This window comes from Ailuropoda melanoleuca, chromosome 13 (assembly GCF_002007445.2).
Source record: "Ailuropoda melanoleuca isolate Jingjing chromosome 13, ASM200744v2, whole genome shotgun sequence".
Lineage (NCBI taxonomy): Eukaryota > Metazoa > Chordata > Mammalia > Carnivora > Ursidae > Ailuropoda > Ailuropoda melanoleuca.
This window is the reverse complement of record NC_048230.1, coordinates 67334517-67351288: the sequence shown is the minus strand read 5'-3', so window position 1 is coordinate 67351288 and position 16772 is coordinate 67334517. Positions and strand designations below refer to the sequence as shown.

The 16772-nt window shown below is 46.4% G+C and overlaps 2 protein-coding genes across 5 annotated transcripts in view; one reads left to right on the top strand and one right to left on the bottom strand.

Moving 5' to 3' along the window:
• Positions 1 to 783: 783 nt before the first annotated feature.
• On the top strand, positions 784 to 9060 carry LOC100466398 (respirasome Complex Assembly Factor 1). Of its 2 annotated transcripts, XM_002916422.4 has the most exons (4): positions 800 to 1172; positions 2674 to 2777; positions 7270 to 7399; positions 8519 to 9058. In XM_002916422.4, exons 1-4 carry the CDS (start codon positions 1059 to 1061, stop codon positions 8558 to 8560), a joined length of 390 nt encoding a protein of 129 aa, XP_002916468.3. In that variant the 5' UTR covers positions 800 to 1058; the 3' UTR covers positions 8561 to 9058. The 2 variants fall into 2 exon arrangements, with proteins under 2 accessions (XP_034496425.1, XP_002916468.3); XM_034640534.1 differs by lacking the exon at positions 7270 to 7399 and having other exon boundaries at positions 784 to 1172; positions 8519 to 9060.
• SLA2 (Src like adaptor 2) overlaps positions 8879 to 16772 on the bottom strand; it is a 26204-nt gene continuing 18310 nt past the window's right edge. For 2 of the 3 annotated variants that reach the window (XM_034640530.1, XM_002916440.4), the window contains 3 exons: positions 11776 to 11925; positions 10541 to 10673; positions 8879 to 10130 (listed from right to left, as the gene is read on the bottom strand). In XM_034640530.1, the coding sequence (XP_034496421.1) occupies positions 9965 to 10130; positions 10541 to 10673; positions 11776 to 11925 (449 nt within the window). In that variant the 3' untranslated portion in view covers positions 8879 to 9964. The remainder of the gene's footprint in view (positions 10131 to 10540; positions 10674 to 11775; positions 11926 to 16772) is intronic. The other variant, XM_011221278.3, reaches the window with a different exon arrangement.

Sequence of the window (16772 nt, the reverse complement as noted above, 5' to 3'; positions counted from 1 at the left end):
TCAACTTATTTCATAGCACAATGCACATGGCACCACCTGGAGGGCTTACTAAAATGCTGATTATGGGCCGCACTCCCAGTTTCTGATTTGGCAGTTCTGGGATGGGGTCCGAGAATCCGCATCTCTAATCAAGTTCCTAGGTGATGTGGCTGCTGGTGGTCCAGACACACACGTTGTGAACCACTGTCCTAGCACACGGTGAGGACACAGTAGATGAATACTCAGATATTCTGATAGCTCATCAAGTACTTTCTCCACTCCCCCCACCCCGCCCCCTGACCCTGGAGTTCTCAGCTGGTTCCAACTTGCCATACAGCCTTAGAAAATCTTTTCCCCTCTTTGGATCTCAGGTCTCACATTTGCCAAAAGAGGGCGCTGGGCCAAGATGAGACTCTAAGACAGAAACCGGTTTACTTCCTGAACAGGGTCCTACGGAACCTGCAGGGGTTAGGGGAGAAAAACAGCAAGGGCTAAATCCTGAAGGGGCCGCTCGGGACTTCCGGGGAGCCAGTTTTGGGCTCCAAAAGATGCGGAAAAACAGGGCCGCGTCCTGCCCCGCTGCTCTGGGGGACAAACCGTGGAGGACCGGGCGACGCTACAGTCTAACCTCGGTTCTCTATCCGGACGCCGTTCTTCTGTCTCCACAGCGCCTCCTCGCGCCTGGGTCACCATCCCCACTAGATTGTCCCTTCCCTCTCACCTTACCGTGCGCCTGAAGGAAGCTCGCGGTCACTTCCGTCACGCGTAGAGCGCTTGCGCCGAGGTGACGGCTGCGCTTTCCCTCGGACGGCTGCACGGCTGTCGATTGGCTGCGTGAGTTCGTCGGCGGGAGGACGCGCGGCGCTGCGTTGCTCCTCCCTCCGCAGCGCCAGTTCTCGGCTGAGCAAGCGAGCCGAGCCGGTGTCCTGGCCGGTTGAAGGCACTCGCAGCGCGCCACGGAACCTGATCACTGATTCTGTCGCCGCCGCCCTGCGCGCCGTGACCTGCGACCCCAGAGCCCGACTCCTTTTGGCCTGGCCCGCGCGCCCCTGGCCCGGCCCGGGCGGCGCGACGGGAGGATGAGCGGAGGGCGGCGAAAGGAGGAGCCGCCTCAGCCGCAGCTGGCCAACGGGGCCCTCAAAGTCTCTGTCTGGAGCAAGGTGCTGCGGAGCGACGCGGCCTGGGAGGACAAGGTGCGGTGGGACCTGGCGAGGGCCGACTGGGACTCGGGGACGAATGGACAGGCCCGAGCCTGCCCCTATCCGGTCCGGGCGCGGCCGAGTGTTTGGCGTGGCGGGGTTGGCGGGGGGGCGGGTGGCACAAAGGTGTCGGGGCGAACTTGGCGGGCCCGGGCCTGACAGCCGGGCTCGGGGCTCACCGCGGAGTGGCCTAAGCGTGAAGCCGCCTGGGTCACGCGGGAAGCAGCGAGGAGGGGGCACAGGAGTTGCCACCCGCTGGCAGGGCGTGTGCCTAAACGGCGAGAGTGAGCTGAATTCGACCTCCGCCTTTTACTCCCAGTAGGACCTTCAGTAAGTGACTTGTCTTCTCCTAATTAACTACTTAATACGGTCGTTAGCACAAACAGTAATGGTAACAGTCTTATGGAGACTTTCTGCCGGGTGCTCTCTCCACGTATTATCTCACTCCTCAGAACAGTTCTGAAGTGGGGTGCCGTGGTGCATCAGAGCGTGTAGCAGTGATGAGGCTCACTAAAGGTGAGCTGCCATTGCTTTTTTATTGGATGAGAAATACCAAATGCCTTAATATTTGCGAGAAGGGAGACTGAGATCACCTCTCAGAGGTGTGTGAGAGGAGGAGGGAGAGGGGGAAACCACCAAACGTGTGTGAGAAACGGTTGGGGCTTCAACAAGAGGTTTTCACTGGTCACCGCTTTCTGAAGATCTGAGTGTTGGCACTCCCCAACTCTGCTCCATGATCTGGAAGAGACCAACACAGACAGCCTGATTCCAGTTGGCCTGAAAAGAATGTTATTATTTTCACTTTTTCCTTTGTTTTTCTGGACTGATGAAGTGGGTTCTCCTTCTTGGAGTTCCTATAAAGGGGGGGAATGAGAGGTACTTCCTGAAGGTGCCCTTGTCCTGCCCCCAGCCCTGCCCAGCTCTTGTAAAACCCTTCTGATCTGCTGTGTCATTTCTTTCTTTACTTTTTGTACAACGACTGGTTTCTGCAATCTGGGGCAGGTCAGAAACCTGAGTCTTCCGTGTCCTTGTATGAAAATCAGATATGCTGGCACCAGCCTTCAACACTTTTGTTTCTAATTCCTTTTTTCTTTGTGACTTACTCAAAAGTCAGTGTGCAGGAAGATGGTGCTGAATAGGTTAACAGTCAGCCCTTCTGCCTTTGGATAGTCTGTCTAGGTCTCTCCTCTGAGGGTCAGACCAGAGTGTTCTGTGGCCAGTAGCAGAGTTACTGTCACAGCCATTTCATCACAAGCCATTTCATTTTTGAAGCTGCTAAAAAAAGTAAATAATTTTTCTTAAAAAAAATTTTTTTTAAAAACCATGTTTTAGTATAAGAAGAGGTGGAGATCAGAAAACTACATACCATTGCTTTTGGAGAAATTTCTCTGGAAGATGTGTTTATAGCAGAAAGGTTTTTTTTTCCTCACCTGTTACAGGGGCTCTCTTGTGGCACCCACTGCAGATAAGGAATGCATTCTTTTTCTTTCTACAGGATGAATTTTTAGATGTGATCTACTGGTTCCGACAAATCATTGCTGTGGTCCTAGGTGTCATTTGGGGAGTGTTACCATTGCGGGGTTTCTTGGGAATAGCAGGGTAAGTCTTGGGTATGTTCCATTTTCATATCATTTCAAGTAGAGATTTTGTTTCCTTTTTATGGAAAAGGCCCTCGTTAAGTTGTAGGATATATATATCCATCTGTCTCTATATGTTTATCTATATTTATCTATCTATATTTTTTTAAGATGACTGTGTATGTGTGAGAGTGAAAAGTGACAAAAGGAAAAAAGTAGCCCCATGATGGCACTCCTGGGTCTGGTGCAGCACTCCTCAGTTCAGCAGGCCTGAGAGCATCTTAGCTTAGACATGTTATCTTTCCAGAGGCTGGCCGCTCCATTCATTCATGGGTCCAGAGTGATCTCATGCAAGAGGCTACTGCATTGGCCGTTGGTGGCAGGCTTCTAGTTCTGGCATGACCTTTGTACTGATGGAAATTTGGAAAGTAGGGGAACTTCTGTACTTGATGACCACTCCCCTATGACTGGCACTGTGCTGGATGTCTTGGATCTTGGCTTTGACAGAAGTTATCTCAGATCCTACTTTTTAAAAGCAGTGAAAAAAGTAGGAGGTTGGGCCCTCCACTTTTTACTGTGTTTCCGTGGCCAGTGGCAGCACAGTTGACACCTACCCCTGGTCTTGGCTCAGCTTGTTAACAAGTGACTGAAAGTGATAAGTCCACGTGCCCACCAGACTGAATTAAAAGGATGGATAGGAGTTGTGTCAAGATAGGAATTCTGGGTAAGCTATAGTGTGAAATGGACAGGCAAGCTTATGAGCTTTTATCTTTTTTTTTTCCCCACACAGGGAATAGAAACTGATCTTTAACCATGGGACATCACATTGGTTGTTTTAGGGATGATTTCATCTCTTATTCCCTCACCCTAGGGTGAAAAGGGTGAAATAGATTTAAAATTCATGTGAGTTCCTTATTTTCTCAGAAGATAACCCAAAAGTAACGTATAGTCCCCTCTTCTAACTAAAAAGGTTTTTTGATTTACTATACTGAACAAAGCGTTTGTCCAGGGAAAGGAGTAAGAGTTTGTTATGCTCTGCCTAACCTTGACAGAGTGGATCATGATGAGTTCTGAGTGATGGTGAGGAGACACAGGACCTGGGGTTCATAGGTCTTCCCCAGTTGGAAGAAGTGTATAGACACTCTTCAGAATGTTGGTCATCCCATTTGAGCTTTCCAGGAAAGAAAAGGCAGACGAGAGGAAAGGTCAGAGAAAGGGGGAAGGCAGTCTAAAGACAAGAGGTAGTCTCTCATCTTCCCAAGGCCATTTTTGTAGGAGAGAATAACACTGGTTCAGAACCCTTGCCCCCATCTCATCTTGCAGGATTCCTAAGAGATTTCTCTGAAGTCACCCAATCTAGGAATAATATAACAAAGACCAGAGTTAGTTTAGTATCCTTCCCACGGTGGCAGATGAGTTAAGCTGCTTAGAGATCTCTTTTTTCTTTTTTTCTTCTAACTGTAGAAAGCTCTGGATTCAAGTTCAGCTCTGCCACTTTCAAGCTACATAATTTTGGGCTCTCCTCTGAGCTTCTATTCTCTCATCACTAAAAGGAGGCAGTAAAAGTGCCCTCCTCATAAGATTGATGTGTGAACTAAATGAGATAATACAAGTAAATTCCTATATGCAGTGCTTAGGACATCATATGCACTCCATAAATGGTTCACTGCAGTCATATGTTTAGCTTTACAAAGACTGCTAAAAATGGCTATTGAGAAAACAGGAAAGGAGGTGTTTGGGAGTGAATTCGCCTGGAGTGGCTCACCCATAGTACTGCTTTCTCAGGACTGCCTGTTTCCTGGGGTTCGGTCCCATGCTGTCCTGCCGGAGCCAGTTTCTCTCACTCCAAACAAATCCCTTCCCTCCTTTGGTTGGCACCTTTTCCCTTGCTCTTGGAAAGGGCCCAAGGACATTGGTTTTTCCACACACACTCCCTCTCCTCCATCTGTCTGATCCAGTTGCCTGGGCTTAGGGCAGAACTGCTCTGGTGCTCAGTTCTGGTGACTGTCTCCTCTCCACTTTCTGCCTCAACTGCCCTCTGTCTGGGCTCTACCTTGGCTTCTCTTCGTTTCTGGTGTGGCAACAGTGAGGGCATATTAAGGTAAAACCATTTTCTCTGTTCTCATTATTTATAATTTGCCTGAGAACTGAGTGGTGGTTCTGCTCTCCAAAGGGGTTGCGTCATCCAGTCTTGCCTCTCTGTCTCTTTTAGAGCCTGGCATCATGATTAATAGGTGTTCAGTGAATGCTTGTTAAAATTTTTTAAAACCTGAAATGAATTCCCATTGATCCTTGAAAGCAGGGTCATACCTTACTGTTGTCATGTAGCCTCCCAGCCCTGAAATCGGAGTATTCGTTAGAGGTTCATTATTTTGTTAAAATTCTGATTGGAATTTTTAGGATAGAGTTTGAAAAATGCATTGGAGAGTCTTTTTAAGGTTTTTCCCCACCCCTAATCCAGCACATTCATTTCTTTGTCTATACATCTGCTGTGTAGCTCTCTCCCTCATTTACAATACAGGGTTTATGCCCATCTTTAAAGTTCAGTTTGAGCCCCTCCAGTCCTTTCCTGAGCCTTCCCCCTTTCACCAGATGTTTAAATGCCTTTATCTCTGTGACTTCACTTGCTACTTAGTGTGTGACCCTTGCAAGGCAGGGGCCCTATTAGCTCTTTTCTCTCTCTTATTCCTTATCTCCTCTTTTCCTTCTATTTCCCTATTTCATATCACTAAGCAACCACTTTTACAGCCAGAGACTCTCAGTGAGTTTCAGCCATTCTCCAACCCTAGCTTATTAGCTGAGTCCCAGAGTGGCATTTCTGCGTCCTGCTAGTAGTCTCTGTCTGGAACCACTGACAGCCTGTCCACAGTGAAACTCCATGGGGCACATGGGTAGCTCAGTCAGCTGAGCGCCCAGCTCTGGATTTCAGCTCAGGTCACGATCTCAGGGTCCTGGGATCAAGCCCTGCATTGGGCTCTGCGCTCAGCAGGGAGTGCTTGAGGAACCTCTCTCCTTCTCCTGCCCTTCCCCCCCGCTTACGTGTGCACACTCTCTCTAAAATAAATAAATCTTTCAAAAACAAAACAAAATGAAACTCCTGACAGGCAGCCAGATTGGCTGGGTCCCAAGATTTCTGGCAGAAGATAAGGATGTGGACACATGACCAAGCCAAGGACTGTATTTTGTGTGAAATCCAAGAAAAACCTGTGCTTCCTGATTCCCTGCCTATTACTGGAACCATTATACTCCCAGACCCTTAGGCTTGAAGTCTTTGGGTCTCTTGCCTCCCCATTTTTCCAGTCCCTGTCCTCAAGCTTTATTTCTTCTCACGTCCTAACACATGGTACAAATCTAAACCAGTCTCCCAGCTCCTATTCCCCCGACTCATGAGAAAGCCTATACTCTAACAACTCACAAACCAGGCTTCCGGGGTGCCTGGCTGGCTCAGCCAGTAGAGCATGCGACTCTTGATGTCAGGGTTATGGGTTCGAGCTCCTGGTTGGGTGCAGAGATTACTTAAAAATAGAATCTTTAAAACAAAAACAAAAAACTAGACTTCTAACGTATGTATACTCTGTCTCAGGCTCAAACAGCCGCAGGGGCTGCCCCCTACCCCTTACCCTGATTGACACTCCTCAGCCTCATTGTACTGCCCTGCCCCACACCAGCCCACACTTCATCCACCAGGAGGAACCAGTGCTTTGCATTTTTCCACCCCAGCCTTCAGGAGCAGTGTGGCCTAAGACATACATACATACAGTCCCCCATTAGATTAAATGCTGTAACTTGGAAGATCATAAAGAAAGTGTTGATCACTTTACAAAAATTATTTTTAGGTGATGACCGTACCAAGAGATAAGTAGATCAGGGTGATAACGTTACACCTCACTGCACTCTAAATGCTTCATTAGTTAAATAATACAATATGGGAGATCAAAGACCTTCCTGGAGGTGCTCAGAAACCTCTGGTTTCAGCTCCATGCTCACTGCTGTTTTTGGCCTTCTGATAGCTCAGGGAGAGCAGGACGTGTCAGTGTCACTTCTGCATGAAGCACAGTAGCGGACAGTGGATATCTGGAAATAGTCGCCCACTGGGGATGAATGCAGGAGCTGCTTTCGTGTGTTTGCTTGTTCCGCTAGGCCACGAAGCAGCAGCCTAACATGTATTTGTCCCATTCCCCCGGCTGGAGCTACTTGGAGGCCCGTGTTGGGTACTAGTCCTATTTGGGATGGTTCAGCTACCATTCTCTTACTGTGAGAGGGCTTGGAGAACTTTTATGTGCTTTAAAATTTTTTCGCAGGGTATCTAAGAAAAAGTTGCTGTTCATGTCTCCAGCTCAACCACTGGGCGGTTCCATTGAGGGTCTAGGTCCATGTATTATTTTTCGCTTGCCCCCATAATACAAATACTTAACTGTGCAACAGTGAGTATCCTGGTAAGGCTGGACTGTGGTAGTGGGAGTTCTGAGTCTTCTAAGCTCATAGTTTGTGTTTGGTGCTTGTCCTCCCTCCAGATTCTGCCTGATCAATGCAGGAGTCCTGTATCTCTACTTCAGCAACTACCTACAGATAGATGAGGAAGAATATGGTGGCACCTGGGAACTCACAAAAGAAGGGTTTATGACATCTTTTGCCTTGTTCATGGTATGTGTAGCTGATAGTTTTATAGTAAATCCCGTTGTTTCTCAAGGGGGCACGCTGATTAGGTTATACTGTGTGATTGGGGTATAATTTTTCAAAAGCCTCCAGGGATTGGAGGGCATTTCTTCCATCAAGTCCTGTTGTCCCAAAGGCTATGGTGTGGTACACCATAGTCTCCCTGTTGGTGTACACACCCAGGGCCTGTCATCAGCTTCTACATCTCATTCTCAAATCTGGCTGCATAGTAGAAACTGGGAAACATTTAAAAATATGTTTATGGCATTCATAATAGCTGAAAAAGCACAAACAACCATTACCTGGTCTGTAGATAAATAAAATGTTGTATATCCACATGGTATTTGACCATAAAGAGGAATAAAGTACTGGTGGGGCTTACGACTTTGATGAATTTTGAAAACATAATGCTGAGTGAAAGAAGCCAGACACAAAACATGTTATGTGATTCCATTTATGTAAAAAGTCCAGAATAGGCAAATCCACACAGATAAAAAGTAGATTAGTGGTTGCCAGTGGCGNCACAACTCTGTGAATATACTAAAAACCTCTGTATTGTATATATATTTTTTTCAATTGTATACTTGAGAAGGTGAACATGATGAAATATGGATTATATCTCAAAGTTAATATTTAAAAAATTATAAACTCTAGCCCAAATCAGTAAAATCAGAATCTCTGGGTGGGGGTGCCTGGGCATACATACGTATTAAAGGTCCTAGGAGATTGCAGTGAGTAACCAGTTTTGAGAACCTCTGCTTTATTTGATATGAAGCTGACAGTGTATGGTGGTTTTTCACATTTGTTGCTAACCCTAGTACTTTACCTGTATCATTGCCACATCTATAACTCCACTCCCTGGTGCTCCAGTTGCTATTTGGTTGAGAGGGAAGCTTGTCCATGGTCTCTCTGGGTGCACTGGTGGGTGATCCTGGGCTCTGTTAGAGACAGCTTGATTTCAGTGAAATTATTTAGGCCTCCAGGCCGATTGCATTGGATAGCCACTGGGAAGCCCACTGTGCACACATTCGTTGACATTTTTGTTTTGTGGAATAGGGGCCTATGTTGACCCAGGTGACCTGTGACCATTGCTTGTCTCCTCTCTAGGTCATTTGGATCATTTTTTACACTGCCATCCACTATGACTGATGGTGTACAGACCCCACCTGCTCTCTGTCCGGTCCAAAGGACCCTCATAGTTACAGCACAGAAACATGATTGTAGGGGCACCCCAGCCACGTGGAACCTGGAAGACCCATGTTTCTTGGACCGAGAATCAGTGTGTTGGGCATCAGTGTTTTCTGCAAGGGTTGTGACCTGAAACTTTTTAAAGAACCATCCACCTTTTGGGGAAGCATTTCTGAATTGTCCATCACCAACCATTTCTTCTTGGATATCATCATGAAACACCTGTTTGCTGATCGGAGCTGTCATTTACTTTGATGCACCTCTGGATCCGGATGAAACATTAAATTGTCTTCCTCACTTCTCCATCAGGTGTACAGTTTTTAAACTATCAGTGGCATTTCAAGTCTTCTGAAAACAGCGTGGCAGTATGTGCGTGGTCCATAGCACAGTACAAGCAGCATCTAATAACAGTTTCCATTGTAGAATGTTTTCAGGTACTTGAATAAATCAAATCTTTAATTGAGAATCTGTTGATGATACCTATTAAAGCCTTTCCCACCTCACCTCCAGCCTCGGAACCCTGCCCTCCATTCTCATCCCTCTTCTTCCTCTCTCTGCTCCTGTAGCGGCTCCAGCGAGGCCTCTCTTCCTTAATGAGCAGCAGGGAAATCAAGGGCTAGAGTTGGTGCGGGCTGTGTCCTTGGCTTTGTGGAGAGAGGCTTACTGACTTCTGATGCCCCTGCCCGGTGCTGAGAGACATAACTGACCTCACTGCAGTGTGCTAGACCTAGAAGGTGCCATTTTGTGTTTGGCCACAAGACGGCAAGGCCACTGTAGCCAGGAAAGCTTAGGCAGGTTCAAATGATAAGCCACAAAATGAAATTGAGATCTTGGAGCTAGGACTGTCCGGAGAAGAGGTATGATGGGGCTGTTTGAGAACCTGGATTGTCAGGGGTCCCCTTTGCTTAGGGGGCCAGCTGGAGGCTGGACATCCAGGTTCTGTTGCTGTGGGAAGACATCCATCTCTTCTGCTTTCCTGTCCCTTCTAGGCCACTGTCCTACCTTCTGAAGTATAGTATTCTGAGTGAGATTTGTAAATTCTCTTTAAACGGTTTTTTCTTCTTGATGTTAGTGGTTGTTTCTACCTAGTGGGTGGAGCTGTGGGGGGTATAGAAGGGGACTCAATAGGCAAGGGAGGAAGATGGTTCTGGAAATCCCAAACTGGGTCAAACCACAGAGGCTTAGTCTCTTTGGAGCCCTGTCCCTGTTCTCAGCTGGTCTGTACTTGAACTAGAGGTTGCAGGTGAGTTCATGGCACTGGGAGAGGGTTAAGTGACTTCTTTGGGCTGAGAGAGAAAGGAACAGAGGATACAAGAGCGACCTGAATTTGCCTCTGGAGTGCTCAGGCTGAGCTGAGCTGGGGGTCTAGGTGCTGTAGCGTTGCATTCCCTCTTGGCCTCTGCTTTGGGCCATGGCATCATCCAGGGAGCTGCCATCAGTCAGGCTGATGTAGGAGCTGATGGCCTCCCGGAGCCCCTCACTGAGGAGAGGGGACTCCCCTAGGGCAGGTGCTTCAGAGAACAGGAGGGAGCTGTGGAGAGGGGAAGAGAGCTGGGTCAAGGAGCCTCATCCTCCTCCCTGCTCTCACCACACAGTTCAAGTTCGCACCACCTGAAAACTCCCAGTGGCTCCCCGTTCTCTGTCAGATAAAACCCCAGCTTGACTTTTCCATTCAGGACGGGTGCTTTCTGTTCTACCCCATCTTGTCTGACCTTCCATCCTGACCATCTTTGGCATCTGGGCATGCCCTCTATCCACTCCCTCTCCTTCCTGCCAGTCCCCCTCTAGTCCTGAGCCTGGCTTGGTCTCTATGAGGCCAGTCAGTACTCACTGGCTCTCCAGTGTCCCCAAAGGTGACAGGCTCATTTGGGGTCGCGGGTTTCCAGGGATGGGTCCTTCTAGCTCCTTTGTTCTGCCTTCATGTTCCAGGGGTCGCCTTACCTGTCCAGCTCTTTCCAGTTGAGTGGCGCTCTCTGCACAGTCACAGGTAGAGGTATGGACTTGCCAGGGAGTGGGCCCGCCCTCCGCAGGGCACAAGGTTCCTTGAGGAGGCAGCAGATGTCATCTGCCAACTCTGAGAAAGAGACCTAGACCCTTGACATGGCTGACTCCAGCCCTGCTTTCCTCCCTAACAACCCCCACCCTCACCCTGATAGCTTCCCCATTTGGTCAAGAGAATGACGGGGGCACCTGGCTGGCTCAGTCGGTAGAGACTCATGATCTCAGGGTCATGAGTTCATGAGTTCAGGGTCATTCCTACACCACTTTGGGTGTAGAGATTACATTTAAAAAAAGAAAAAGTGGGGCGCCTGGGTGGCACAGCGGTTAAGCGTCTGCCTTCGGCTCAGGGCGTGATCCCGGCGTTGTGGGATCGAGCCCCACATCAGGCTCTTCTGCAATGAGCCTGCTTCTTCCTCTCCCACTCCCCCTGCTTGTGTTCCCTCTCTCGCTGGCTGTCTCTATCTCTGTTGAATAAATAAATAAAATCTTTAAAAAAAAAATAAAAAAAGAAAAAGTGACAGAGCACAAGCCTCAGGCTGTTGATCTAGGGGCTGAGATGCAATCAGAGGTCATTCTGGGCTAGGTTTTGAAGATTTAATCTATTGTGCTTTTGGGCAGGTTGATGGACCTCTTTGAGTGCCAGTTTCTGGTTAGGAAAGTGCTTTGGGAAGAAGAAAGCTAGAGAATACTTCATCTCTATGTGTTCTGTCAGTATCTACTGCATGGACCCACCCTCTAGGAAACCCCTGATCAGTTTTCCCAGGAGTGTTCTTCTCTGCCCTTTTGACACTGCCCTCGTGGCTGCATGCTCCAGTCCCTATAACAGGACAGGCACCAGGAAATTTTAAGAGTCAACCAAATTGCACAACAGTAACAGCTCTGGGCCTAGTTCCTGTGGAGAGAACTGTGCCTGCCATTGAGGTCTTGGACTCAGAACCACAATGTAGGTGAGGTATTGGCCCGTATTCACACAGGAGGTCTGTGTGGCTCTGTCAGGGCATGGGATGAAGACAGAGCTCCTGGCCTACGTTCTTGGCACAGGGACTGGCATGGAGATGGAGAAGTCCCTCTTCTGCCTGTCTGGATATTCTCCAGCAGGTAAAGTGTCCAAGGGCACAACTGTCTGCCCCCCAGACCCCACGTCCCAGTGTAATGGAAGCAGGGAAAGGCCATACCAGAATAGTGATCCACTAGGGCCTGGAGTGAAGGGAAGGTGAGACGTGGTGAGATGTACAGCCAGCCGTTACCAAGGCGCTGGATCCTGTAATGTCTGATCCGGTCCCACGATGCAGGGCGGCTAAGGCGGACTGACAGGGAATAACAACCTGAGGAGGAAAGGGTTCGGGGCAGCACTGAGGCCCTGCTGGGACCCAGCCCAGCCCAAGTTGGGAGAAGAAAGAGAAGAGATAGCTACGGGGCCCAACGGAAGGGAAGGGGGCAGGGGAGGGATGAAGACGACTCACGCTCTTAGCCATAAATGACCACACATTCTTAATGGATAGGGCTCTTGTGAGGCTGAAATGAGATCATTCACACAGTGCGCAGGACAGGGCTGAGCACAGTTTACGTGCATATTAAGTGGTGGCTGTTATTATAGACTCAAGTGGGCAGAAGTGTTAGGATGTGAACACGTGTCGGTAGATGTCCGCAAGGATGTGCTGAAGGAAGAACTCTTACCGTGCTGGTGGAAAGATAAATTAGTACAAGCCACTTTGGAAAGAGTTGGCATTAACTAGTTGAACACGCATCTCACAACCAGCAGTTTCATCCCAGCATGTTACCTTAGAAATACATGAACAAGAATATTCCTGGCAGCTTTGTTTGGAAAAGTCGGAAACTACAGCCTGTGTGCCTGCCGCAGAACGGTAACACTTAGAGCAGCACAAGTGCATAACCACTACACACACAAGCATGGAAAAATCTTTAAGACACGCAGGAACAGCAAGTCACAGAAGTACACGCTCAGCATGACTCTGAAGTTCACAGGCAGCCCAGACTAGTGCATAAGGGCACGCGTGCGGCAAGGCTCATGAAGAAAAGTAATGGAACTAGGAACAGTGAAGAGGGCAGGGGCTTCGGAGGGATTGCTGTTGTACCATTTCCTAAGCTGCTAAGTGGGGGCGTGGATGCTGGTTTCATTATTAGTCTTTAACTTACACATTATACACACTGACTTAGGTGACAGAATTTTCCCAGTTTTGCTTTTTTATTTTTTTAAATCAACCTTATTGAGGTATAAGTTATACAATAAAATGCATGCATTAAAGTGTACAGTTGATGGGTTTCAACAGGCTTTAATTATTTTAAAAAAGGAGGATTGACTAGAAAAGGAAAGCACGTTGTTGAAAATGAACAGAGAGGGACGCTTGAGTGGCTAGTTGGTTAAGTGTCTGCCCTCCGCACAGGTCATGATCCCAGGGTCCTGGATCAAGTCCCACATTAGGCTCCTTGCTCAGCAGGGAACCTGCCTCTCCCTCTGCCTGCCACTTCTCCTGCTTGTGCTCGCTCTGTCTCTGACAAATAAATAAATAAAATCTTTAAAAAAAATAATAAACAGAGAAAAAAAGAGTGTGAAATCATAATACACAGGCCTGCAATAGTAGTTTTCAGCAGATGAGGATACATGTGAGAGCCCTTTATGCCTAAAGTGGGATTAATTTCTTAAGTCAACACTTCATCACAGCCAACTGGGAAGCGGGCGTTCAGTGAAATAATAGTAATAATCTGTTACTACTGTCATCTAATGACCGAAAGCCACCGGCAGCTTTCGTGTGATTGCTTACTACGTTCTTTATGTGGATTATCTCCTCTATCCTCGTAACAACGCCATGAGGTAGTAAGTACAGTCATCCCCACAGTACAGGTAAGAAAACCATGGCACAGAGAACCGGGAAGAAGAGGCCCTGATCCAGTCACTTACCCTTTCCCTGTGGAATGTCAACAAAAGGCAGGTGTGAATTTCCTAAACCACAGGCACTGCTCAATTTTAGGAAGCATTTACTTTGAGGAAGTGGCCTATGCACTCTCATGAAAAAGCAGAGATTTTCAAACTGCTTTTAAAAAGCAAGGCCCGACTATATGATGAACACACTTTGATAAAACAGGCTAAAAGTAAAAAGATCGAAAAAGATGTATCATGAAACAATCGTAGGAAAGCTGGAGTAGTTATATTAATATTGGGCAAAGTAAAATGCAAGACCAAGAGTATTAACAGAGATAAGAGGGATATAAAAAAAACATAAAATCCTGAATTTGTATGTACTCAATTGCATACAAATGCAGAGATTAAAAATATATGAAGCAAGACTGACATAATTAACAGAAGAAATAGACATCCATGATTATAATTGGAAATGTCAACTCCTTTTTCAGTACTTGATGGGACAGAAAATCATTAGGGATATAGAAGACTTGAACAACACAGTCAACCAATTTGACTTAATTAACATAGAACACAGCACCCAACAACAGTATACATTTTCTTTTAAGTGCACATGGAATATTCAAGATAGACTATAGACTGAACCATAAACACAGAAATTTGAAAGGATTGAAATCAACAGTTATGTGCTTGGGGTGCCTGGGTGGCTCAGTCAGTTAAGTGTCTGACTCTTGATTTCTTTCGGCTCAGGTCATGACCTCAGGGTTGTGAGATCAAGCCCCACATCAGGCTCTGCGCTTAGCAGAGTCCGCTTCTCTACCCTCTCCCTCTTCCCCTCCCTGAGCGCCACCTTTCTCTCTCAAGTAAATAAATAAATCTTAAAAAAAAAAAAAGTTATGGGGGCCCCTGGGTGGCGGTCAGTTGAGTGCTTTCAGCTCAGGTAACAATCACAGAGTTCTAGGATCAAGCCCCGCAATGGGAGACTGCCAAACAGGGAGCCTGCTTCTTCCTCTCCCTCTGCCCCTGCTCCTCTCCCTCAATCTCTCTCTCTCAAATAAATAAATAAATAAAATCTTTAAAAAAAAATAGTTACGTTCTTTGACCACAACAGAATTAAATTATAAATTAATAACAAAATATCTAGAAAATCCCCAAATACCTGGGAGTAACCCAGAAGTCAAAGAAGAAATCACAAGAAAAATCAGCAAATATTTTTAACTTTTTTTTTTTTTTTAAGTAACCTCTACACCCAACATGGGGCTTGAACTCAGTACTCTGAGATCAAGAGTCACATGCTCTACTGACTGAGCCAAGCAGATACCTTTTTTTTTTTTTTAAAGATTTACTTATTTTAGAGAGAGGAGGAGGAGGGGCATAGGGAGAGGAAGAGAGAATCTCAAGCAGACTCATTGATGAGCATGAAGCCCAATGTGGGGCTCGACCTCATGACTCTGAGATCATGACCTGAGCTGAAACCAAGGGTCAAATGCTCAACCAAATGAGCCACCTCGGCGTCCCTGGGCACCCCTTTTTTTAAACATTCTTTTTAAAGAAATATATATATTTTTAAAGATTTTATTTATTCATTTGTCAGAGCACAAGCAGGGGTAGCAGTAGGCAGACGGAGAAGCAGACTCCCCGCTGAGCAGGAAGCCCAATGCTGGACTAGATCCCAGGACCCTGGGATCATGACCTGAGCCAAAGGCAGATGCTTAATCGACTGAGCCACCCAGGAGTCCCTTTAGAAAATATTTTTAATTGAATAATAAAAACACAAAAATGTGTGAGCTCAGCTAAATCAATAAAGGTACATTTGTAGCTTTACTTACTATTTATTTTTTTAAAGTAAACTCTATGCCCAATGTGGGATTTGAACTCATGACCCCAAGATCAAGAGTTGTGCTGTCTCTCAAATAAATAAATAAATAAAATCTTTTAAAAAAATTTTAAAGAAGAAAAAACACCAGTTTTACACAAACTCTTTAAGAAGATAGAGGAGGTAACACTACCCCACCCCTTTTATGAGGCCAGCATTATCTGGATCTAAAAACCAGACAAAAACATTACAAAAACGATAGACCAATATTCCTCATTTACATAGACACAGTAAGTCCTTAACATACTATTAGCAAATTGAATCTAGTAATATATAAAAAAGATAATAGAGGGGCACCTGGGTAGCTCAGTCAGTTAAGCATCCAACTCTTGGTTTCAGCTCAGGTGGTGATCTCAGGGTCGTGGGATTGAGCCCTGATGTGTCAGGCTCCACGCTCAGCAGGGAGTCTACCTGAGATTCTCTCCCCCGCTCCCCCTACTCTTCCTCCTGCTGTCTCTTACAAATAAATAAATATTTTTTTAAAAATCCAATCATACATTATGACCAAATTGGGTTTATCCCAGGAATACAGGCTGATTTAAAAATAGAACATCAGGGCACCTGGGTGGCTCAGTCAGTTAAGAGTCGGCCTTGGGCTCAGGTCATGATCCCAGCATCCTCGAATCAAGCCCCGCATCAAGCTCCTTGCCCAGAGGGGGCCTGCTTCTCCCTTTCCCTCTGCCGCTCTCCCTGCTTATGCTGTTTCACTCCGTCTATCAAATAAATAAATAAAATCTTAAAAATGGAACATCAAAAAATGAAACATTAATGTAATTCACTATATAAATAGAAAAAAGAAAAAATATGATCACCTGAAGAAATGTAGAAAAATCAGTTGACAAAGTTCAATACTTATCCTGATAAAAAGCAACAGCCACAAAACTACAAACAGAAGGTGTAATAGGTTCCTATTCCTGCTATAACAAATTACCACGAATTCAGTGGCTCAAAATAACACGAATCTATTATCTTATCATTCTGCAGGTCATAAAACTGAAATGGGTTTCACTGAACTAAAATGAAGGTGTCAGCACACTTGTGTTTCTTCTGTGAGCTCTAAAGGATAATCCATTTTTTGCTTTTCCAGTTTCTAGAAGCCACCTGCATCCCTTAGTTCATGGCCCTTTCTCCATCTTTAAAGCCAAAAGGAGGGGGCACCTGGGTGGCTCAGTTGGTTAAGTGTCTGCCTTTGGCTCAGGTCATGATCCTGGGGTCCTGGGATTGAGCCTCATGTTGGGCTCCCTGCTCAGGAGCCCGCTTCTCCCTCTCTTCCCCACTTGTGCTCTATCTCTGTCTCTCTCTCTTAAATACATAATACATATATACATACATAAAATCTTAAAAAAAAAAGAAGATAAAGCCAGCAGCATAACATTCATCTCCAATCTCTTTCAAATTCTGATCCTCCTGCTTCT